General features: G+C 41.0%; 1 protein-coding gene across 1 annotated transcript in view; it reads right to left on the bottom strand.

Annotated features, from left to right (window-relative positions):
• The window catches only part of LOC126919699 (B-cell receptor CD22), a 309936-nt gene that overhangs the window by 104196 nt on the left and 178806 nt on the right, over window positions 1–26934 (bottom strand). Inside the window, exon 6 of the mRNA XM_050729194.1 lies at window positions 25692–26033. Within this exon, the coding sequence (XP_050585151.1) occupies window positions 25692–26033 (342 nt within the window). The remainder of the gene's footprint in view (window positions 1–25691; window positions 26034–26934) is intronic.

Raw genomic sequence — 26934 nt, 5'->3', positions numbered from 1 at the left:
GGGTCGTTCTGACTAAATTAACGCGTGCCACCGTGTCGAAATATTCCACAGGGATTACGTATTGACGAGATACACTCGTGTCCCCATTTTTCCCCTCGTTCGGTTAACTGCATCGTACACCACCATTGAAACACCATTCCCCTTAATTTTGCTCTCTATTATCGACGAAAGAATCCTGAAACGCTGTTTCCACCACTACGGACGTAACAACGAAGCCAATTATTCGCTCGCAACGAATTCGACGAGACCGATTTATGACGAAAATTCTGAAACGATGTTTTTGAACGGGGTTCAACTAAAATAATATTTCCGTTAAAATAAAATTCTCCATTGAAAAAAATTTCCGCTGTATCGATAAACCGTATTTCCCGTTAAACAAAGATTGTTTTTCAATCATCGTAGCAGCGAGCTCGTCGAGAGCTTTAGACGTTCTGGTTTACCTTACGCTCTCCGGTTGCTCTTTCTGATTGCACGAATGAAAAATACGAAGAGGCGAGCGCTAGCTCAGCTTATACGAAGGAGCTTACGGCTTAAACATTCCGACTGGCGAGTGAGAAAACCGAAGAAAAAGAGTCCAAAAAAAAGAAAAGAAAAAGAAGAAGAGTACGTAACAGATGATGAAAGGAGAAAGTACAAGAAAACGAAGCGGAAGCAGGATTCCGCCTATAACGAGCATCGCGTACGAGGACGCGAGTGATTGTTAAAATACACTGCCCGAAGGGGTGCGTGTGTGTACCGATAGAACGCAACCGGAAATGTTTCGAATGTTTTACTCCGGAATGCGCTCTTCCTGTCGCTTATTTTTCCTCGCGAGCATCCATGCAACTGCTTCGTTAGAGAGCCCTCTGTTTTTCTCCGTCCTCTTTTTCTCTTTTATTTCTCTCTTCTTCCTTTTTTCCTTGTTTCCTTTTCTTTTTTGTTTTGTTTTTTTAATCATTACCCTGCGTCCTTGTTGCGCGAGCACGGCAGAAAGATATTAGTTATCGAATTCCGATAATAACGCGTCAAAGATGACGAGTCTGGTGTAAATAAGCCAGGAAATTGTTATTCGCCGGGGTTGAAATTGAAAGTTACGTGCGGCGGCAGACGCGAACGCACAGCCAGACGCCAGGATAACAATGATTCTCATCGAACGTCTCGCCGTTCTCCGGCCCGACTTCTTACCCGTGCAATATCGTGGCAAGTTTTCTTGCCAGCCTGAAACCCGCTAACCCTTTCAACGTACGAAGCAAGGGCGAGCACAACCTCCAAGAGGGAAGTTAGTTTACGGGGGAACTTAGGTATATATGGAGTGTCTTCGAGGGAAGCTGGTGTACGAGACGATGTATAGGGCGTTTCTATGGAAAAGGAAGGTTGCTTCGTATTTGCCTCTTGGCCCCGGTTCATTATACCATAGAGTATTTGCATTTTAATTACATTAAACACAGGTTGGAGAGAGATACTTTGTTTAGTGATTTATGGTTTATTTATTTGAAAATACTTTATTGTACGTAGGAGGTACGAGTTTTCGGGGAATATGGTAATATCGTGGAGAAGAAGAACGCGTAATTAAGAAAATCTTGTTTCGTCGCTCGATAAAATTCTATTTACGTACATTTTAAAGAAAATTCGTCGTTGCTTAACGTTACGAAATTATCTGGTCTATCTTGAAATATTTATCACCTAATTCTACTCTGTGAGCCAGTTAACGGTTAAAATGGAAAACAACGAATCGAAGCTTCGATCGACGCGAACGAGTAAAATAGAAAATCAACCGTCTTCTTTCTCCTTTCTAAAGAAACGAACCTTTTGATGGGAGAAAATACGTGGAAAAGGTTGAACGTGGCTCAACGAGGAGAAGCCAGATCGAAAGGAAGCAGAACGTCGCGCAGACAGAAAAATATCGTTTTCTCAAGGTTGCGGAAAGGAAGAAAGTCGAAGACACTGGGTGAAAAAGCGAAATAAAGCGGCGAGATGCGCGATACGAAGACGAAACTATGACTCGTGAGGCTCGGCAGAGGAAAGATGAATACAGCCACGAAGGAGATGTTTGTACAACCCAATTTTTCGCTCGATTGCCGTCCTCTACGCGATTTCCCATCTTTCTGCCCCTTGCCCTCTCTCAGCCTTCGGCATAATATTTCCCCTAGCTTGCCGCGTATCTGGTGGCGCGTTAGACTCTTAGAAGGAACGCTCTCGTATCTTCCTGCCTCGTTCCGTATTCCGTGTATATATCCGGCGTCTGGAATTTCATTTTGATTCAAAGTTGAAGACGCCTCGTTCGACCCGTATTTACCAGCGGTAAAGTTTCATCGAGGCATGTAAATAATGTGTCGGCCACGGTTCGGGCCACGGTGAATCGAAAAACGACCAGCAACGCGTTACCAGGGGTCACTGAAAGAGGGAACACGCCGTAGAAAATAGGGAAAATAGGGGAGGGGAGAAAAATAGAGAAGGAAGAGAAAAAGAAAGGAAGCGAAAGGTGGAGGCGGATGGCGATGCCGGCGAAGGAAAAAAGAAAGCAGCCGGCGTGTGTGTAATTCCAGAGGAAAAGGTGCGCGAGAGAAAGGCTTGCGGCGTTGTTTGTTGCCTCATTGCCCGCGGTTAACTGCCAGCAACAAAAACGTTCTACCGTCGGCCAACGTTACGTCCTATTACCGAGCCTCGTGTCCCACGCTTCTCCGCGTCCCTTTCTTCTTCGTCGCGTTCCACCCTCTGCCCTTTCGCCTCGTCATCGTGACGAAACGCTCGTTTATAAAACTCCTACGAGAACATATTCCGCGCGAATTTGCATGGAAAGTATTTCGCCCGGTAATCGCGTTACATCGGCGCACACGCGCATACACACACATCTCATACGTACATACGTAGGTGCATAGGCGAGCAGGAAAATCCTCGCGATCGTCCGTCTTGAAAATATGTTGGAACGATGTTAAGATGGAGGTGAAATATGCTTTATAGGGAGGATTTTTCGGTCGATGCCGATATAAAGATGATATTCGAAGTTTTCCATACGTTTGCTAAGATAAATACGTTGCGTGGCCGTACCGTTTAACAAGTTGGCTAAAATTATCGAATATCTGTCGGATAGTTGGTGGAAATCGGCCAAGTCGATTAAGGGCGTAGAAGTTATGAAACTCACTTGTGCGATATTGTAACGTACTGTGCGGAGTATATCGCGGCTAATAAGTGATAAACCTTGTACTGGAACCTGACTGTCTGCAAAACGCAGCTCGACTACTACCTTCGGTAGCCTGTGTAATAAGCGTAAAACGTAGTTCGTTATTAATAGATCAACTTCCGTGTACCTGTACAATTAAAACTTTCCTCCACACGGAAAGTTACCTGTTTTTCTATCTCGTTTCCTAAACTCGACTTTTTTCCATCAATCTACGTCTATAATCTATAATCTAATCTATATGTAGGGTGTATCTAAGGGAGTGTTCGTTTTAAGTTTCGAACGCCAGGGGACGCAGACCGCAGAGATCTAAATTAATTCTGTTAATTTTATCGCGAAAGCCGGATCGTCTCGAAGGTGGAAAAAGGGAGGAGGGGGCGTGGGGGAGAGAAAAAGTCTCGACGGGAACGGGATTACCTTAGCATACCTAACTCCACTTTCCTACTTTCGCCCCTTTCGACCGGCTCGTTCCGCTTCCGACTCTCTGTTTCTCATCCTTATTCTCGCTTAGGATCTTCGATCTCGGCCTCCATTGAAAATTCATTTCATCCGTCGGATCCCATGGCCAATCTTCCTTTCCATTTAATCCGAGATGCCGACTGAGATATCCTCTTTGCTGATAGTCAAAGTGAGGATCTCACGAAGACGTTCCAAGTCCGGAAGTTAACTTGTTCGGGAAAGGAGGAACCGAAGTGGCAGCTGACTGCATTAGCTTGGTTAAGTGGCGGCGGTATTCATCTCAGGAAACGTTTACGATTCTATGAAATAGATCTCGTAGTCGATGGAACTCGATCGGACATTTTTTTCATTCCCAGCAGCCGGTCGTGTACATTACGAGGGTTACCCGTGATTTTTACGAGGCGACAAGTCGACCACGAATCGCTGCCAAGCTGGGAAACGTGCGAAACCGCGGACAGATTTGCGAAGAAAGGACGTGCAAATTCGACCCGCCGAGTTACGGATTTTTTGCCTGCTTTGGATGAAATTCAAAACTATCTCTTTACCTCTCTGTCAAAAATTTTGGGCGCTCGAACGTAGTACGTACGAGACCAAGTTCTTCGTTTCGTAAGAAACGTTTAAAAACTAGTTTCCGACGCGAAAGTTGCCTGCGATGTTTCAAAACTTTCAGATGTCCTAAAATTCTGAGATCCTGGAATCGGAAAGCGCGATTTCTCAGCGTAGTAAAATCGACAAACATTTTTCGATCGATCGAATCTCTATCACGTTGCTTCGTCCGACAACAGCTCTCCATCCACCTTGCCATTATTACTTGCACTTTCCTATCGAGCAAACAGCCCGGGTTCGCGTCGACAATCGGCCGCTAGCAACGACGACGACCGAGACAAAAGCGTCCGATGGAGATAAAAGCTGTGCGTCGACGGGGTTAAACGAAAGCAAAAGAGGAAATAAAAAGCGAAGAGAGCTGGGAAAGAGTAAATAAAAGGCGACGAAGGATCGGACGATCCATGGACGTAACGGGTATTGGCCTCTTTTGGCGCGCAGACAACTCTCGCTAATCCTCCTTTATCCAAGGCTAACGTAACTTCGCGTTCCATTCGGCGAATATCTTACGAGCACCGGCAACCATCCAAGCCGTCTGCTTTTTCCACCCTGCGGCTCTCGCCAACCCTCCTACGAACAGTGGTGCGCGACTTTCCAGCGAGGAGGAAATCTTGGCCAAGTTGAAAATCGAGTCGTGATTCGTCGATGCGGAGGGTAACTGAGAAAGAAGGTGGACGATCTCCAAATAGGTCGGCAAACGAGTCGACTTCGTTTCCGATTTAAGGATTGATGAGGTGCGCAGCTCGCTTTTGAGCAGCGTAACTTTCTGCTCCTCTTTCGTCTCTCCGCAAGGTACGTAAGAGGGTTGAAGGCATTGGTGGACGAAGTAGCGTAAGAGAAAAAGAACGACAGCGAGGGAAATTCCTGTGCGACGCCTTGTCGAACCGTAAAATCGTTCGATATCGCGACGGCGGTGGTGAAATTTTTGTCGTGCCGCAGCGTATCGAGCGACGCGGGTACTGGAGTGTTCGCGAGCATTGGGACGCCTTGGAATATAGGTCGTATCGAGAATCTCTCGTCGACTTCGTAACGAGAGTAACGAAGGGCAGCGGAAAATGGGCCATGCATACCGCGGTTCCTTTCAAATTTTACGAGACGGCCAGCACGCGGAATTCTATTATTCTCGTGAACCTTGAGAATGGGCCGGCTACAAACGCCTCCATTCTTCCACGATGAAATCCGATGAAATCACGATGAATTTTTTCGAATCGAGTCTCTATGTTTAGCGAGCTTCCTCTCTCGGCAAAACGAGCGGAAATTTCTAATAATCGAAGATTCCTTTGTATGGAACGACCGCATTGATTGGGAATCGAGCGAAAGTCGGGTTTTGTGATAAATTATTGAAACGTTCGATGGAGTTTCTTATTAAAAGTGGGTTTTGTCGGAGAACACGCTGTCAATTATGAATAGGGAATGGACTCGTTGAACTAACCGAAGTTTCTTCCGAAATATAATATCTTCAATTATGTAAGAGGCATACGGCTAATTCCAAAGTCGGATTATCTGAAATTTCTTGTTAAACACCACGGTGTAATTACCACGGTGTAGTAAAAAATTGCCAAGTTTCGCGAGATCAGTCACCGCGATGCAAATTATTCACGCATGAAAATTCGGGTCATTTCCTCTCCCGACCTCAGCACCCTCTCAGACTAGCGTATCCAGATCTATCTACCTGAATCTTGGACCGATGAGAAAAATTTGCAATAAGGCAACGAGGTTCCGCCTGCGAGATTACGTTTACAGTAGAATTCATTTGCGTGACGTTGTTCGATCGAAATTCGATATTGAATAATCAACATTTCCGTCCTTCGTCATTACCATAGTTTATTTAATGGCAGTAAAACAAGTCTGCATTACCAATGTTAAATTTGCCAGCTGTATGTACCTTTCCCTCGGTTACTCTTATACATACATACTTCATACAAATTTATTCTACGTTTTATAGCCTACCTTATGCATATTTATAGGTCAAAACTTAAACACGCTGCTCAAGTTCAACGATGTAATTCTTCGACAAATGGATACTCCATCTTTCTTTTTATCTGTCAAATAAAAGATGTTATCGGTAATTGATAAAACAAGACGCGGCAAACTTAACGTATCAATCTCTTTGTCAATTCGCGAGAAACGAACGATTAAAATTTTTTATACATTCAGGTTTTATGAAAAAGAGGAACGCAACGACGAAGAAACTCGACAGTGGTGTATGATATAGTCTATAACATCTTAGAGGTACCACGATCTCGTTATTTATTTTGCAATCTCGGTTTTGTCGAATTCGTGTCGCGACTCTTGTTAGCACCAAACGCCAATATATCCAATCACTAGCAACCGACATATCAAGCGAACCTAACCTAAACCTCAAACTGCTTCCAAAGACTCCCCCAATCCCGATTCGCAAACTGTTCGTCGTCAATCGCGCAAACGAAGGGTGCCGTGGTCGGTGGAGCGTCGAAGAGGGCCGTGCGTTTCCCTAAATGGAACGATGGAAGACGCCTCGGCAGTTTAGTTGGATCGTTGGTCGCATGGAAACTCGCGGGGTTTCTCGACCGATCGCGTACCCTGTAAATCAATTACAAGTAGCTCCGCTTGGCCTGTACCCAGTGAAATGGCACGTAGTAGTCCCAGCGAAGCTAGTCGAGTTTCGGGAACGTTGACGTGATCGGCAAACTCATGCACGCGCGTTCTACGGTCTTAGTTCGCGATTGCGAAGCGGCGAGTACGATGGAAAGTACAGGATGAAAAGGGGATGGCGAGATGGAAAGGCAGGAGGAGACGCGAGGATGGCAGCGAAGGACCGGTTCGTGGATGCATCGTCGATAATAGAAAGCGCGCCGCAGCCGAGCTTCCGCTGTTCCTGATCGATGCCGCATGCCTTCGCCAACGGCTCGGTTCCTTCCGATGGGTCACGTTTATAGGAACTCGTCACGCGGACGGATGAAAGCAGATCGTTAACGACAGTAACGAGGCTCGTTTCGTAATCCGACGACGACCGTCTGTGGCTTCGCCAGTTCGTAACCGACATCCGTTCGCCCCCAACGACAATTAGTTAAATTACTGCCTAGTGAAAATCATTGACGTCCTTGCGGCCGATTAGCCTCGTTAGATCCTTTCCCTTCTCCCGTTAGCCAACGTAGAAATTCCACGTGGCACGTGGGTGTGTTCGGTTCAATTCGATCTCACAGCGGATAGGAGGACGGAAAGGCGGGAACGAAGGTGGTATGATAGGTTTGTCTGTCGTTCGAACCGAACGTGTCAAGGAGGGGAGAATCGTTTGTAACGCGTTCCGACGAAGAATTACGTCGGGTGGAGGAGGCAGAGCGGTTTAAACGGCAGGATTGTTCGAATATCCTTTCTTCGGCACTGGTGGTTTTCGCCTAACCTTCTCGTTATCGGTTCTTTGACTACGTCGATTCGGGTCTTGTCAAGGTTGTAACGCGTTCTTACAATGGTTCGTTATTGCAACTGTGGAACGGTTCAGGAAGGAAGAACCGGAGAACGAAACGAGGATTGGTGGTCCAGTTTTTACTTAAGGGGTTCGAAACGAAGCGTTACGGGAAAGATTCGTACAACAATCTGGGAAATTCGATCGGACGAGAATCGAATTTCTTCCGGCTGCTTTTTTATCAAAAATCCTTGTTAAGAATCTTCGGGAATCGTTCGTTGGTCAAATATTTAATCCTTTAAACGACGATTGAACGACGGACTGAGATAAATCTTCTGGAATCTCTGGCAATCAAACATTCCGTGTTCTTCTCAGATTGATTAAAATTTTAATCTTTATTTTCATCGTATTAGATAATTTTTCGTTGGTTCTTTTCGTCGAACGATGTTAAATCGATAGGCTGCGAACGAGGAAAGAACGGTGTCACGAGATCGACCGTGCTAATACGTATAATATACTCGATATAAACGAGAGCGTATACGGGCCGTGCAACCATCTCGAGATGGTCGAGCGTGGAATGCCGGTATGGAGGTGTGGCAAAGCACCTGTTATTTTCGCCCCATTATTCCCCGACCTATTGTTAAGCGGTGGTGGTTTGATCTCGAAGGAAAATAGCCTTTAACGTTCCGAGTTATAATCTGAATTCCGTATCTCGTTCAATCGCTTCATCTACACTCGACCATCCACCAGGCGCGTCCTACATTCCATCGAAGGAGCAAACCACCGATTACAAAGAGTATTGTCGACCAACTTCCGGCCATAAGACGTTCTCTATGCATAGAAAACAATCGCCACTGTTTCGCTAATATTCCCTGTTGTATCGTTAGCTTCTGTAGAGATTAGGTTAATTGCGATTCTCGCGAAAGATTCCAGATTAGACACGCGTGTTTCGTTTCGTTTTTAACGAGAGTCGCGTTACGGACGCGCTAAATATTAATTAGCGAACTTAACAAATTGGTCGATAGTTTCGAAAAGTTGAAATCGCATCCAGATCAACGAAATGATCATTCCGTGTTCTTTGTTCCTTCCCGAAATCCTATTGTTGCAGCGCTGAGAATCCAAGTTCGCGCGCTGCATCACCCAAGGGCCTGTCGCTCCTGATGCGAACCAGTTACTTATTCTCTTTACTTTCTCCGTCTCGAGAAACTATCCAGTCAGGAACTTTGAGTGCCCACCGCCAGCGACTTGCCTAACTTTGACCACTTTTCCAGTAACCAAGTCTGTAATAGAATTTCACCGAGCAAATTCTCCAAAATTCTCCAATAGTACGCGTCTGTCCTGGCTTTTTCCGAATCTGATTTTTTTCCAAGACACTTGGCCGCATTAAGTTGGAACTGGAGCTGGCCGAGCGATAGATCCGCCGTACTACGACGCCTATAGCAGAGATATGTTAAATTTACAAACGTCGAATTAATAGAAAAAGGTTGCAGACGTTCGTTAGAAACGAACCTAATATTACCGGCAAAGGGAATTTAATTATCGAAGCTGGAAATTAAGCTGCCTCGTTATTCCTATTTCCAGTGCTGTACTTTTCAGCACGTTTATTAAACCGGAACGAATACATATGCGTCTCATAATTCATTTCGTGCTTTCTGTCTCTTCTCTTGCCAAATCCGATCCGAAATTCCTTATCAGAATAGACGAGAACCGACAATAAATTCTCTACGCTCTACCTGATCCTGCTAATTTGCGTTCGCTAGAATCAATGTTCGCCGGAAGCTGAAATCATCCGACTCGGTGAAATAATTCGGCAACGATTCGTGCATCTTGCATTTCGATGGAACGAACCACCACGGAACAGAATTCGCAGGAACTCGCGTCATCGTTGCGGATCCTCGTGAACTACGCGCTCAATTTGAATATGATTGATCGAGAGTACTCCTAAGTAGGACGTGAATGGGTCTACTCGTACGAGAGGGAAGCAAGGAACTAGCGATAAGGTGAGGGTAGCCATGCCTGCGTTGGTGCACGAAGGGGGAAACGAAGCTTAAGGAGACGAAGCGTGACAGTGACGCGTCCCACGGCGCTATCGGTGATACCGGAGACTCTCACTTAAACCCGATGATAACGTCGTTATGTCGGGTAGGGGGTCTCAAGTCGTACGACGACAAATCGAGGGAAAGTGATGATGATAAATGTTGAGGATCATGCGTGAACTTGAACGAACGAATACGAACGAGCGTTAAAGTCGTGGACGAGATTCTTCGAGGATCTCGCGAGTATCGGATGAAAAACTACTTGAAAATGCAGCGTGAAAGTGAGTCTCGGGAATCGAACGGCGGTATATTGCAGTTATTTAACTCTTCACTAATGGAATTCTATTTGCTCGTGAAAAAAGAAAGTCTGTTTACAACGATATAAAAGTTAGCGACTAATTGATACAAACAGCAACTTTTTTAATATCAGTGCAATAGCGTAGTGAACAGACAAGTACAATTTTCCAATGTTTTAGGAAACGGTTTAGAGGAGTTATTTTAGAGTTAAATTTAGATTTCTGTTGGACGATCTCCTCTTGGATTATTTCGCTATGAAAGAAAGAATTTCGATGTTACGAAGACAAAAGACGAATCTTTCGAGATGATTTTCTATTATTCGGAAATCTAGGCGTGGTAAAGTAAAGGATCAATGTCTTCGGGTCGTGTAATTGCAAGCAGAACGACTAAATGAAACGCGGCCACTTTTAATTAAGCCTTAGCTTTATTCCTCGAAACGTTGCCTCATTTCTACTGGATACAACACCGCGTCTTTATTTCTTACTTAACTCTGTACTTTCGCCGGTCTTCGCAACGAAGGCTTAGAAATGCGAAGGCGAAACTTTCCGGGGAAGTTCGAAACTCCCCAAAATTGCTAAACTGTGTTGAAAATGTATGTAATCAAACGGCACATTGTGCGTTATTTCCTGAACGAAAGAATCTTCTCTTTCCATTCCGATTCGTCATTCTTCTATTCTTTACTTTCTGACTTGCGCTCTTTTAAAAATTTCTATTTCTTTAATCTATGCAGCCTCTCGAGTTACTTTTCGAATATACTTTTCGACTCACCCAACGATATTATCTCCCATTTCTATCGTCACTTAATATCTACAATTATTACCATTATTATACCATTATTGTACCATTGTCCGGGTTTTTCATTTTGTTATTGATCTACGTAATTTTCTCAATGACAAGTCTAAAAATAAGAAACAAGAAAAAAGGAACACCGACGAAACCTAAGAACCCAGTGAACCGCAGTTTCTTCTACAAAAGACGATGTCACATTTGCAAGTAGTAATCACTGACGAGTCGTACTTTGGCTCGCGAAGAAAGCGAACTTGCGCGCTAGTGAAAGAGAAAAAAAGGCCTCCCTAAAGTCTCCTATTGCTCGTGAAGCTAAATTGTTATAGTTAAAGGAAGTCTTCTCTGTATCTAAACCGAAGAAACCTATCTTGGATTTACGACATCTCAAACGACGAAACGCGCGAGAAGGAAAGGAATGAAATCTAGCGAACTCTACTTCAGCCTACCCTGTTCGCTATAATTTCGCCCAATTGGGATATATGCAGAACGACAGATATTTTTATCTTTCTTTTTCGTAGATCCCGTCGATGGCTAAGGGTGCTGTTTCCAGAGGAAACATTGGATATACAGGGTGGGTCTCGTATGATGTACCTCTTGAATTTTCTTACGATTTATTGACTTCCATAAAGTCGTTTTACTTTTCGTTCCTTACAGAAACATACGACGAAGAGGAAACTTTTTGGAAAGTAAATTACGGTAGATTTTTCGAGAGTGCGCAACTTGTAGAACAAGTTTCCTCGATACTTAGGATACAGGTCGTGAATTATAGTTCTTTCGTAACGCCATATCGTTAGATTTAGTTCTTTGATCGATGAAACAGGTGTGTTTAAATCCTTTGATATCCTTTGTTATAATCTGCACCAGTCAAAGGAAAGACGAAAATAAGTAAGAGAGAATGAACGAAGGTGAAAATAATTTCTAAACCTTGGTAGAACGAAATGTCCGAGTAACGGACACTCGTTTCGACGAGTGTCTCGTTCTTCGTTGTCTCCTTTATTTATGAAAGGGCCTGTAGCACGCAGACTCGCGTGCGCGTGGCGTTGAAAGCTGCTGAAAAGCCGTTTCGAAAAGGAGCGAGAGGGAGTAGAAAGGATGGGCTGTGGCGTGGTATGAGAAAAAGCGTGTGCAGCGGGTTCAATTTCGTCCCTTTGCAAGAAGAGATATCGACGTCATTCATAGCGAGGCTTTTCGCGCCCTCTCACCGTAAGGGGAACGTAATTATAGGTATCCCTTTCATCCGACTACGGAATAGATAGATCCAGCCGGCCAACTAATCCAGCTAATCCCTCTTCTAGGCTTTCAACAGGCCCTTCGCGCGGCTTCGATCCCATCAGACGATGCTTATCATTTCGTAGCTGGTTTTATTAAATGCACGCCTGTCACACCCTCCGTGGCCTGTTCTCTGTCAACGTCTAATCTGCTCGAATTATGTCATCAGGATTTTACCAACGAAATTCACCGGCGGTACACATAGATGGTGTATGCAACGCGTACCTTTGATATTCCTAGTGGACGAAACGAATTTGGAAAGCCTCGGTGGTAAAGCGAAATTGGTAGAAGTTAAGGTTGGTTCTGTTTGAGTTACTTTGTATACTTTGGATTTATTCGATAGATTTTCCACCAGTGAATATCTCATCTTGCTCGCAGTGGTTGCGGCAAAATTATTCCGCTTGAGACTGCTACTACGATTATTTCATGAGCAGTAGACATAACGATCGCAGAGCTGTCAGGTATAATTGTTTTTGCTTCGACATTATCATTTGTCATTTCGTTGGTAGTATCTGGTAGACGTTGGTGTAGGGTAGATTTTAATTGAGTTCGAATTTAAATTCGAATTAAAGTTTCAAGTTTCAAATTCAAACTTCTCATTGAAATTTCAAATTTAAATGATCGAAAATTGTAAGTTAGTAAGCGAGTAAATGACGAGAATTCGGACGATAGTATTCGGCATTGAAATAAGGACGAGAGTATTTTCCGGTTCGACGACAGTCAGCATCCCTAATTATCAAACGGGAACCGCAGCGTTGTATTCGGAAACAATACCGCGAGCAATGCGCGATGCACCTGTAGGCACGTACACACGCGTACTCTTACCTGACCGAATCTGAACTAAATAACCACGAAATACGGTCAGCAAAATCAACAACCTGTTGATATTCGGCGTATTTAAGAAACAGCTTGCACGCTCCCGATGGATCGTGTTGCCTTTTATCGTCGAATTATCGCGACAAAAATAAGTCGAATATATTTCCAGTATCGAAACGAACTCTCTGAATCGAATCTGATACTACTGAAACCTTAGATGCCACTACTTCAAATATCCCGTGTTTAAATAAACGAATAGCAACGAGTTTATCCAAGCAAGGAGAAGCTTCAAATTCCCCGATTCTTAATTAAAAATTAATATTTTCGATAAAAATCGGAGTACGAATACAAACGCAAAAATAGCATACGCTTTTCGTATGAAGAAGGTCGTTGAAACTCGTCCGGGACAGTTTTGGAATCTCGTATAAAACGTATCAGGCGGCAGAGTGGAATCAACGTCCTCGAGAAAATCGCGACGAGAACAAAAAGAACACACAACGTATTTAATTATACGAATAACGTGAGCGCGTTATAGAAAAAGAGGGATTCCTTGAATCGCTACATGTTTTGTGTTCCGGACTAGAGTTCCTTTATCTTGGCGAATCGAAATATTGTAATGCACGTTTCAAAATAACGAGAAAGAGAGGAAGAGAAAATGGAGAAAACGCAGAGAAAGTAATTACTTCTCCGTGAAAATGCGAGTGCTAATTTTATGGCGGAGGAAAAAAGGACAGCGCGAGAGAAAGAGAGATAGATAGCGCGAGATGGATGGAAGTTGAGGGATCTTTTAGCAGGAATTAAACGCGTGCACGTGTTTGAAACGGGCCTGAGTGCTCTCGTACACGATGAAGATATCTCTGTTTTGATGAGAAAGTCATTCTGCGCGCATTCGCGTTTCATATAACCGGAAATCATGACGGGGCTCTCTGTATCGCAATTTGCGTTCCGCATTACGTGCCGCAGAGTGCTCTATGAGACTTTACCGCCCTATCCAGCGGATCCTATCAATGGGAAATTCCGTAATAATATTGCGAAACTTCATCCCTGAAGTTCATGCAAATACCAGCTGTTTACATCCTTCGAAATGTTTATCCCTCCACCTCTGGAAAAAGATAGTTTCCTACGTGCAAACACGACACCTTGGCGAATTCCAGAAATTTATTTCTCGCGAATGATACAAGTGGGAAACTTGTACCTGCGTACGATGTCTACTTTTCTCAATAAATTCCGCTTAAAATGGAGAACGCAGGTTTGAAACTTACAGCAAGAATTTACTAGATCTTCCGTTATTAGTCCAAGTTACTTTCCAGTAGTATAACGGAAAATAGTTCTCGTTGCGAACGTAACCTTTTTCTTTTCCTTTCGAGTATCAGCTTACGTTTCAGCAGGATTTTCTTCTATTTGAAGCGTAACGCACCATATCGCAAGTACGATAGTACCTACTTCCAACAGATATTTTCCTCTGTCCTCTTTTTCTCTTCTCCTCTTTAAAAAAAAAAAAGCAAATATTTTAAAAAATCTACTTTCGGAGACTCGACGCAACGTCGATAGCTAATTAAACGAAAGAAAGTATGAAACCGCGGATGTAAAAAAAATTGGAAGTCCTCGAATTAAGCAAACCAGCCTGCGTGAATCTCGAGACGTCGCTTCTCGAGCGTAGAAGGAAACTCGAAGAGAAACAGTTGATTTCTTCGCCCCCCAACGCTATCGATCCCTTTTTCATTCCTTTAATAAACGTTTAATACAGACAAGCCATGGAATTTATTTGAAAAGGGATTTATTCCGTGTATTTCGTTGCGGTAACGTACAAAGGAACACCACAAGTGGCAATTAGTATGCCGACATTTCGAGCGGCATAGATAACTAAGAATGTTATTATCTGCTACCAAAAGGAATATCTCGATACCAATTTACACAAAGCCAGTCGATGGGTGGCGGGATCGTGAAGCACAATACTTCCATTCATCCCTTTGAGGAATCGCTGCTAAACGAGCGACCAGACAAAAGGGGAACAATAAAACCGGTAACTTTTTTTTTCTCTATCCTTCTTTGCACCTGTCCCTTTGTTACCAGTCGGACTCGTTTCGCTTGACACGAAATTTCACTTAGGCACGATCTTCCCTCGGTAAACAGTTTTTACTTCCATTCGATCCTAATGACTTCTTTTAATTCCATCAGCAAGAGAAACAGCGCGAGATTCGCTTTTCAGCGGAACATGAAAGGGTTCGGTCGCTTTTGAAACAAATGATAGCTGTCAGTGTAGAGCTGCGAGATATTACCAATTCGCGAGATGTTGATTTTTAAATACGAACTTTTCATTATCTGCTTCATGGTTCGTTGAACTCGTGCTATTTTCAAACAAACAAATACTGCGTCATAAAATCTTCCTTCGGGGTTTTATATCCAAGGTTTCAAAAATTGTACAATTCCCATTAATTTTCACATTCGACGGTTCGAATTGTCTTTTCCCCGTAGGAATTATTTTACAAATAATCTTTGTCGCCGACGTTTGAGTACGCAACGTTTGTTCGCCCTTCGAAATTTATTAGGTTGTCCGGAAAGTGTCTTTCTTTTACAGACACGTCTTTTACGACGATGCATTTTTATACAAACATGAAACCTAATCTGTCAAACGTTGTGATCTTCATTTTGATAGGACAAAATGGATCATACGTAATTCGATACAATGATATAAAACGGAAAATGTTGTGCATCCATTATTTCCTTATAAAACGAAAGAAACTTTTCGGACAACCTAATACTTCTTTCACGCGTTTTCTTGAGATTCCCTTTAAATAATACATTTCGTATAAACGTCGAGAGGGAAACAACGATTCGTAGATAATTGCAGGGACCATTATAACGTAATCTTAACGCACAAATAGAGTCAACGAAACTGGTGAGCTAAAATTCCACAAACGTCTAATTAATCGCTGACATCGTCCAACGAGTATCGGGTGACAAGCGAAAGACGAGATCGGTCGGTGCAACAGTGAGAATCGGATAATATGAGCAGCGAACGAGGCAAGGTGTTTACGAGAGCGTGTGGCATGTAAATACATGCACAATGGGCAAAATGGGTCACGTTACGTGTTTCAAGGTGCGTCGTAAAGGCATCGAATGTCTTCTAAAACGTCTTCGGCGTCCGTTCTGTTGGAAAATTCGCCCGGTCGGATGTCGACGAGCGTTGCAACGGCATTTCCGTTGCCCCCTCTAATCTCCTCTTCCTCTTCTTCCCTGCATCTCCTATAGCGACATCCGGAAACGCAGGTACCATGCGAATATAAATTCGCGGAAAAACGCGAAGAAAAGGACAGGTCCACCCGTAGGAACGGTGCTTTGCTATCGGAAGAAATCGCTCGAGAAACACCCGCATCTCCTTCCGGAATCTCGAAGGTGTGCACAGAGCTGTTCGCCTAGAAAATATGCATCTTCACGGCGCTTCGGCTTCGCTGCACGCGCCCGCATCATCTTTGACGCTGCAAGCGTTTCCTCTAGCTCGGAAAATATCTACTGCAGTGTTCCCGAATTTTTTCCGCTCCCAATTGCCCGGAAACAATTCGCCCCGGTAAAATATGCAACGCGACCTTATGTGTCACACTCGGGGAAACGAAACTTATCTGAGAATCGTCGTTTCTTATTTCCTCCTCTTATTTTTCTTTTATATTTGGATTACGAGTGATTTTATGGGGCGTTGAATATTGAAATGTTGGATCGTGCAACGTATCGTATCGAGGGAAATAAAAGAAGATCGATTCGTTGTATTTGAAACAGCGTGAAATATAGGGTAGCGTAGTAATAAAACAGCGTAGAATGTTTGGAAACGACATAAGGAAAGAAATAAGTTGTAGAGAAATTCTTCAACGAATAATCTCTTTTTCATTCTCTCTTCCTTTTCGCTATTTTCTCGTTTACTAGCACGCTATTCTATCGTTACCAAATCGTTACAACTATTTCAGATTGCATTCTTTTGATTTTTGATATGATAGAAGAATTTAGAAAGCATCCTCCTTTATTAGACGAGTCTTGCACAATAGAAGAGCATAATTCGATACTCTTGCCATGATACTCCATGATCGATTTCGTTAAATTTGACAAGGGTTGTGCTGTATTTCGCCATCTTCCTTCATAGATATTATTATGTTTGACGAGGGCTGCGTTGTACTTCACGATCGTTTTCAAGAGTAGCTTTCGCAGAGAAGGTGAAGTAGCTTAATGGTATTTTGGCTAGGTAAATGACGTAGAGCTGCGCTGAACAATCTCCATTAGGGAAAATGTAATTTACTAACCCATCGACTTTCTACGAATTCCTTAAATTTCAATTAAGCTTCAAACTACCTCGGATCGTACACCTATCGTTCATTTCGGCATCTTCTAGGTTTACCCACCAGTATTCCGAATTTCTTTATTATGTAATATAAATATTTGACAAAACGTTGTTTCTATTCCAGCGAAGAACTCTGACATAGTTGCAGATCTCTTAAAAAGTTTGCCAACGGTATTTGGATGAAATATTAGTTCATTTTTAGTGCAGGAAACGAGGAACCGAACACGCGTTTATTTCACGTTGAAGATGAACCGCCGAGGAGTTTCCTGTAGTCCTTATTTCCCGTATTTAGGAACTTCTCCAGTGTTTTTCAAAGAGCGTCGAACTGCAAGAACAGACTGATTGAAGTTCCTCGAACAATTCTTCGGTGGATACCAGAGGATTCTGCTCGAATGTCGTTCGTAACGGATCCTCACGAAACTTTCCGTCTTGCTGGCCGTAATTCTCAAATCGAAACTTTTAGAGTCATCCAACATCGGACTGATAATTGTTCTCTTTCTGTACAGTCGGTGTGTGTCTTTCCTCGAGCTCGTACGAACTTTAAGACGATCGAATTCGACCGAGTAAACGTCGGAACGGTACGTCGTGTAACCTGCTTCTCGCCCACGAAACGATATTTTTGTTCCAATATTATAGTTTGCGAGAATATCCACCTATTATGGAAATTACTTTGATATCTTTAGACGTTTCGAAGAAGATATAAATTTAAGAAGGAATAAAGGAACTGGAACCACCCCGTTCCTCGTGACTGATTTCGATATTAACGATCCCTTTTTCTGTTCCCATATTTTTTTCCTTTCTGGTCCCGTGAAGAATCGAACGACCACGGTCGAGTTTCCGTTTCACGAACTCGTAACTGACCACCGGTTTCCTTCCCACCCACTGGAGAACAAGCGCGGAAGAATTAAGGGGACGAAGTGACGTCGAGACACAATGGGTTCTCGTTGCGGCCAGAGGAGTCCGAGAAAAAGGAAACTTCACGGGAACCAGAAATGACGGAATAGCTCGCGGTAAGCGTATAATTTGCGGGAGAAAATCGTGCCACGATTAATGGAGCGAAAGAAAACGGCTGCAAAAATGTAGAAAAATTGATACTACTTGGTAATAACTCCACCGTAGATTAAACGATAACGAGTATACGATGAAAATATAAATTAATTGCATTGAAGACAAGATCAGCACGGACTTTTCATCTTATGGGTTATTTCGTGACCTGTGTTCTCAAGTAAGTACGTTTTACTACGATCTTTGTGATTTAGAATAATAAATTTGGGAATTATATTTTAATTCATCGTTGAAAGTGATACAGTAAATACATTTATATAAAATGATTTTCTTTCGTTGCATCGTTATGTAAAGATCTACGTATATCTAATATAGAAATAATGATTGTTACGAATAATAAAAGAATATAAACATTTATAAAGTGTAACTAAAATTTCCAAACAAAGGTATCGTTTTATTTCAAATATAATTTAACCAAACAATGCCTTATTGTTTTTTCTACGCACTAAATGGTATCATTTGTTCAAATTAAGTCGATATACGCAAATTTTCCAGGTACAGTATTGTGCATACTTGGTTAAAAATCATGGTATGAAAAATGTTCATTGTTACAATATTTGCTGAAAGTTGAATTTTCCAGGAAACCGTTTGTTTGTGTATGTATATACGCCTTTCATCAAGGAAAAGGTGAAATCTCTAAAAATTTCTAAAGAATAATACAGTCCAAGAGTCTCATAATTCATTGAAAGAGAAAATTTCTACGGCGGACTATGTTTCAATTTCGCGCGCTGCTGCGATTGGAAGAATAATCGTAGCTCGTTAAACGGCGCCAGCCAATTAGAAATCGAGTAGGTTAGACTGCGACGTCAATCGCCATTTCCCGGTCGAAAATCGTAGCGTTAAGATATGTCAACAAAGTTTCGTCTGCGTTACACGGCGTCACTCGACTACGTAGTTATTTCTTGCTGATTATACATCTCTATTAGGTTTGTTTCATTAATATAAATTTATAGAATAATTTATTGTACGTTATATAAAAGAATCAAGTAGTTTTAATTCTTTCCTGCTCTTTCTCGTCCTTTGTCTACGCTAATTTTACTTACGTCGTTTACATACGACATTACGAGATTCTAAGACGTAATTTGAGTTACGTTATTACTGTATTTTGATGTAATTGGTATCAGTTTATACGTTTACTTTACATTTATTTTAAATCTTTGGTTTTCTTTTGTATAGATCGTTGTTAGACCACAGAAATGATTTCGAAAGAATAGGACGTCACGGCGATTAATGATCCATTCGATGAGAATCGAATGCAGATAACCTGATTGGCAGATTTGATTTGCTGTAACAAAGGCTAATGTACGTACTGTACTTTTATTGAACTATAAACTACGCATTTAACACACGATTGACAAATAACGCGTAATACAGAATTAATACGTAATGCAACTATGTTACAAAATAATTCTATAGTTTATTGATAATGTTAAAATGGACGTAGACTTTGTAACATTTAAACAAGGAATTGAAGTAACTTTTACATTTTGCTGCACTTCGATCGTGATCTCTCTCTGTAATAACCTTATCACTGAATTTGTATTTTCGCGATGAAATACGTTTCGATTGTAGGTTAGTCTCAGATAGGTCTCTTTTGCGTACCATTATCGATTCCTTTAGGGACGCTTACATGAAAAATTTTAATCTGTTGCAAGTTGTAAGCATTCTCGAGTATATACATATCTAGTAAACAAGACAAATTATTATTACAAATATATTATTGAAACCTGATAGCAAGCATTTATAACATAGTTACATAATATTGCAGGTAGGTTATATTACATTCAGAATATTCCAATATTAACCGATGAGAAATGAATATTAGCTAATTGATAATTTAATAAATAAAATAGCAGTATTGTTTTAAACCAACGTTCATTAGGAAGCAAGGGGAAAACAAAATATTTTTCTTTTTTTCTACTCTCTCTACTAACGCACTTCGTTCTTTTTTTTCAGAGAACTTTTGTGACCGCGTACAATGCGGTCGATAAAATCAGTGTTTGCTGTGTAGGATGTAGGATCTTGAATATTTTTCAAGGCACAGTAGCTCTAATTAAATCTAATTACAATCGTCATACGCGAAATTAGAGTCAGTGCTATTTCGTCGATTATTTTCTTTTCTTTCTTTTTTTATTTGAATTTATTCTCCTTCCTTTATGTACACATTTCTCTTTTTCAATATTCATCTCGGTATTAGAGTCAGTGTTTGTCTCAAGAGGATCCAACCTCTCCAAAGCACCAACTATGTAAGTGTCTTTATTTGCTTTCTTACATTTTGAATGAAATTATTATCCATTAAAAAATAAAATTCTTTTAATATTATATTTTTAATATTATATTTCAGAGAGCTAGAAATTTTAAAATTTTATATTGGAGAATTGCAATTTTTATTATTATTAAACTTTAATTTTCGATATTATGTATTATTCAAATTCTACATTTAATACAATATAACAAACAGTACAATAACGATAACAGTAACAAATTCATGAAATTCTGCACTTTTTAAATAATGAGTATTATCTTTAAAAATAAATTACAATATTGCACATTTTTTTAAGGATTTCCGATTTCCTCCACTGATGACGACTTTCACGATGGCATCGTTCTTCTGGGATATTATAGCATCGATGACAACATTTTCTACATCTAAGGGTGAGTTTCGTGCATTCTTGTTGCTCTGATCACTCGATCGTATCATAGGATGAAAAGTTAAAATCGGCACGGGTGACTGGTTGTATTACGTGGAACTTTTAACGAGCATAATGACTGCGGGTGTTTACTATACCCGTGAATAATAATATTTCCTTTTCCTATCTTTTATATCATATTAATTCAGGGAAAACCTTGCATATGGCGTTCTTGATACTAACAATATGACGTTGATGATAATAATATTAATACAATATTAAATGCTATAATTAATATGAACGATATAATGTTGATAATTAGTTTGAATAAGTGGATGTAAAAGCAGAACATCCAATATGAATACATATTTGCAAAAGCCAAACATCAATAAAATGTGAATAGGCACTTGTATAAATAACAAACATTGAAATAACTTCAATTAAGTGCTTTGTAGTAAAGTCGAATATCCTACGACTTCGTTGTAGTGAAACTCGAAATTATTGTAACGATAATGTAAATTATAGTTGATAATTTTTTGTCTCATTTTCGGTCTCGTGATGATATGTCGGACAATTCAATTATTTATTCTTCGTAATATAAACTTTATTATAATGTGATAGAGTATTTTGATACGAAGATATTAAAGTTCAATTCTTTTTATATTCAGTGTAAGAATTACTGTTGCAATAGTCCTCGGTCGCGCTTACTAAAATTATTTTTCGAAATAGTATTGCGTCGATGCATGATCGTGATTGTTGCGTCTATAAAATGTCGTCCAATATTCTTGCATCGAGATTGCGAAATATATTTCGTTTTAGGTATTTACGTAGGTTGGGCTCGTGGAAACTTGGATTTTTAATGATCACGTGAAATTAGATCAACGGTTAGGCAGAATAAACTGATTAACTAACTAAAAATACAATATTAGTCAGTGCTTAAATTTATGTATGTACATCAATATTTATGTATGCGAGAGATATTAAGTGGCTGCATAAATAAAGATAGTGTATAAATAAATGAAATAAATTGAGAGACACATTTCCCCCCTTTTTTCTTTTTAGCTACCAATTATTTTACATCTTTATGGCGATGAAAGTATAAAATATCGATACAAGTACGAAACAGCGTCTCACATAAAGTTATAAAATGAATGGTTTGAAATTTAATGTAAATTTCAAGAAGGGAATGCGTGTAAACTGTAATGATACAATGATAACGGCGTTGTAAAGCTTGCAAGATGCGAAACAAAAAATACATCGCGTGATAAATCTATTCTCTACCTCATCCATAATTCCGCTGCAACAATTTCGTCGAGTTTGTACTATCGTGTACCGGTTTGAGAATTTAATTTGAAAATTCCAGAAAAAAGAACATGTCATCGCGAAATATCTGAGACATTGGACGTGTGAAATTCAATTCCTTTGAACGACCCGCGTGATTTTACGTGTAACAACAAGTCAGCTCCCTGGAGGGATGTATAACCGCTTTCGGAAACTCGAACTAACAGGGATCTCGCCGGTTTCTCGAGGAAGGCAACAGCAAGAAGTTGACCAAGAGAAAATAAAGCGTACACGTTGGACGTTACCGTGCGCGGTTAACGGTGTTCCCTTCTTGCTCGGCTTTGTTATCCCCCGTTGCTTCATTCCTCAGGGTGAGATAGGATGCGAAATCTCTTTTCTAGTGCGGTAGATTTTACGAGACGTCTCGAAGAAACTAGTTTCCTTCTCTGGTTGCATCAACGACTCTAATTTGTTCGCGATAAACGGTGGCCCACGGAATTTTGAAGCCAGCGGAAAATTTACTCAAACACTGAACGACTATGGCCAAGGCTATGGCCCGATAAATTCCAGGCCCGTTGGAAAATTCTGAGTAATTTGCCGTGGAATTAATAATCTGAAAAATAGGGCGCGCGCATGGAGCATCAGTGGAAATTCTCTTATTTCTCTCAATATATCCTGTGTTTTCTGTATTATTCAGTTTGTTTCTTTTTGTAGAATTTAATACTCTGATTAACTCTCATGGATGATTATAGTACTGTTTATAATAGTAGAATCCCTTGATACAATTCGATCGATTAAAACTTTCTTTTCTTCAGTTGCAACCACAAATGATCTAATTCGATAGAATATCTATAATTACTTACTTTAATGATACTTTAATTTCCAATTACCACCGAGTATTCCTAACTGAATTATTTTATTATTAATAATATTAGCCACACAGTAGTGGTGAGACAAGCGGGGTTATCACGAACGATAGTTTAAGTTAATCGCATAATTTGTTTTACCTGAAATTTCCCCATACACATTCCTTCTCTAATGTTAATTCCAAGTTCTTAGAAATGAGATAACATCGCAGCGTGAAATAACAGCGAAGAAACGTAACTTAATTAAATTACTGCTTTCCTACACGTGGCATCCTCGTCGTTCAGACAACGATACTCGTCCCAGTTCTAATACCACGGAAATCCCGTTAGCTGCTACGTTTCTGTCCACCCCTCTCCCATCAAGCAGAGAGCAGGCCAGGGGGAAAAACGATCCGCGGAATTATAACACCTCCTTGCCGCTCGACTTGAATTAAGCCCATTTTTAAAACGCACCCAGCGACCGGCCGGGGCTTTTTTAGCCGCCAGGTCCCCGTATCGCGATTTCTTCTACCTAATATTTCAACAGGAATTGTGCTGGCTACGAAGTCTACGAAAATTAGATCTCGACCGTGGCCACTGGCAATTTCAACGCGGCATCAACTAAATAATACGCTCGTAACTTTTCCTCGGATCTCTTCTTCTGTATCCTTTCCTCCCTTTCTCCTCGTTACACCCTTAATAACGACGATGTGTGCTGGACAACGAGAGGAGACGAGGTAGGGGGATAAATAGGATTCGTTTCGTTCGAGACGAGACATCGAGGATTATACCGTGATAGCGAAAGTATAGAATGGGATTGGTGACCTAATTGCGTGGCTGCTCGTTGTGTCGAGGGCTGCGTTCCAGATAGACTGAAACAACGACGTGGGTGAATACCATCGTAAAAGTTGATTTTTTCTTCTTCTCTCTATATGAATCACGATGTATAGCGTAACGTATATTTGAGAGGTTTTGCTTGGATAGGAGAATATACGCGTAATAGGTATACAGTACAGAAGATAAAGTTAGTTTGAAGGTAGATAGGTCCTTGTGACAGATTGGACTGAACAATGTTGAGTGTTAGTGTTAATAAATTCTAATTGTTTAGCGTGCTAAGTCCATATTATCCTGATAAGTTGTAGCAGTCACAGAAATGGGGTACAACTTCCTACAATACCAGGAGCGGAATACAAATTGCTTAGATATTCAGATTTGTGCCGTGTATAGTACTAAATAGCAATATTGATCTTTCGGTGATAAAGCAACATAGAATGTATGATAATATATACTCTGGTATAATTTGCTAAGTTATTTTAATTTAACTTATTTTCAGATGGCAGTAACGCGTTGGAATACGGTGCATTACATAGCGCGAATACTTTACAAAAGATTTAGCATAGAATTTTTAGAAGAGCCGAAAGAAACCGAGAAAGAGTCAAGTACAAGACAAAAGTTGTTTGCAATAGACGTGCAACACATCTTATAGACGAAATGGAAGTTATTGTATTTAGAGGTAAATGTACGCGGATAATAAAGTAGCAGATTGTCTGGATGATCTTCTCTAACGCACGAATGTACTTAACCTGGTCAGGAAACCAAGTAACAAAAGCATATTCTAAACGTTGTATAACCATCAAACGATATAGCAATTTAGTGGAAAGGACGTTGCCGAAGAACATCGTTTTATCAATCCAGAGGTTATTGAATTTGAGCATGAAAAAACTAGACGTTTCATCTGAAAACACCAAATTGACCTGTAGATTTCCTCTTCCATGTTATTACTTGAAACAGCGTCTAGATGGAGAAAGATTCTTCTTTTTATGGTTCACGAAAGAAGAAAGATTTTCTATTATTTCACAAAGCATCAGAAAATTCCCTACCTCGAACTTGCGAGAGTTTAAGTTTTACGGCGTAGAAAGAGCAGGTCACGGGTGGTGAGCGTTGCGAGTTTCTGGAGAAAAGTGGAAAGGTCGAAGACCAGACGAGACGAGCAAATGACGAGACAGCTTACGGTGAAACGCTCGAAATTATACGATAGTTTCAGGGCAGGCTAAGGTGATGAGTTCGAGACGAGACAGCGACAATAACTCCGGGGCTACATAAAGACAGTTTAAAACAAGATATCACAGTGTGTTCATCGTGCTCATGTTGACGATCTCGCCGATGAAATCTTACAGTCTTTCTTGAACCGTTTCATTTGTCATTGAAACTTTACGGGAAGCTCATTTATGACGGTGACAAATACAACACCGCTGAATTCATAAATTCAAAGTAGTAGGGTATTGTACAATATAAATGAGAAAGAAACAATTTTTGTCAAACAAACGAGAGTACCCTGAAGCGAATTTGCGTTGCTTAAGTATATAAGAATAGGAAGGTCTTCAAGTATCTTTATCGTCAAAGTATATTCTGAAACAGTTCACAATAACCTAACAACACACGACAAAATCATTTATCAAACTAGGCCGCTCAACACCAGACACGAGGCCAATAGAATCCCGCAAAAAAGTATTCGATTAATATCCTAAACGTTCGAACAACTTTAAACACGACAACCTTCGTGTCAAGTTTTGCCATGTTTCGCCGTGTTCGCACGTTTCACGCAATTTCACCCTCGTCTTTTTCAAGGGGGACCTTAACCTTAACCTCGCTCGAATAAATAGCCGAGACGCGAAACAAAAAGCCAAAAAGAAAGAAACAGGAGGAAGAGAAAAAAATGTTGAAACATTACTCACATTGGACGTCGAGCAGAATACTCGCGTTCATGGGTATGGTGAGGGTGACGTGACGGGCGACGCAGGCGATGGTTGCGTTATGGTGTCCCCTCAGGACCTTAAGGTGAGCTCCGCTGCGTCTGCCGGACGTGGAGGGCAACACGGTCAGATTGTCCGGTGGTTGCTCTGGTCCGTCCAAAGTGGCCTGAGACAGAGTCATCCCCCATGCTAAATCGGGCGGTGGATTTCCACCCTCAGCGGCACACTCTAACGTCAATTCGGAGCCCTCCTTTACAGGGACGAACTGGTTGCCCGGGTCCAACCGACGACCATCTATCAGCAGGTACGTCCCACGGGGTGCCTCTGCAACAAATCCAACGACCCGATAAGTTCACCGATTCGTGACCTCGTAACGATGAAAAATCTTGTCGGATATATTTCACCTGGTACTACTGAATTTATTTATGGAGAATTTTGTTTAGATTATTTTTGTTTCGATATTCGACTCCAGGGTTGTGTCGAATACGGTTAACGATAAGTCTTATAAATGAAAATTCTTCAAATAACAAATTGTACTGGTTACTCTGCGATGAATCGGATAAGCACTTTTGGCTGATTTACATTATTCTCCTCTGCGTTTTTTCTTTCAACGAGCTTTTCTCTAAACGAATTTTTTTTAAACTGAATTTTGATATCAGAATACATTCGGTGATATGATACAATAGAAATCTCATTCTCATTGTTAGCGTAGATGTATTATAAAGCACATTGAACGAGAATATTACAAGTCCATTTTCCGTTTATTGAAATTAATAACAACAAACTCATCGGAGATTTAAATACAGGAACGTACGTAACCTTATTCCTTTTTAATAAAAGCAGGATACAAGACCCATCATTCAAATATATTACAGAGCTAATGAAACATTGAAGTAGAATTAAAATTCAGATCGTAACGACTGAATATTTCACGGCGTTACGATATTTTCAACGGAAAATCACGAAGGTGCTGTAACCAATGATTTTCTGCATCATTGTTATTCACAACGAGGATTTCGATCGAACAATACTGTTTTTCGAGCCGCCTGATGCGCCATTGCAAAAACTGGAAACAAGGAAATGTAAATTTATCCGAGTTGAGACCGGGGATGAGGGAGGAGGAGAGGAGAGAAGAGAATAGCAGTAATAAGAATCATGTTTTCCATCCAAATTGATCGTGTTTATGTAGTCGAAGAGTGTGCCAAGCGTTTCAACAAGATTTCTG

Source organism: Bombus affinis, chromosome 8, assembly GCF_024516045.1.
Source record: "Bombus affinis isolate iyBomAffi1 chromosome 8, iyBomAffi1.2, whole genome shotgun sequence".
NCBI lineage: Eukaryota > Metazoa > Arthropoda > Insecta > Hymenoptera > Apidae > Bombus > Bombus affinis.
The sequence above is the reverse complement of the archived record's forward strand: the minus strand, read 5'-3'. Positions and strand labels throughout refer to the sequence as shown.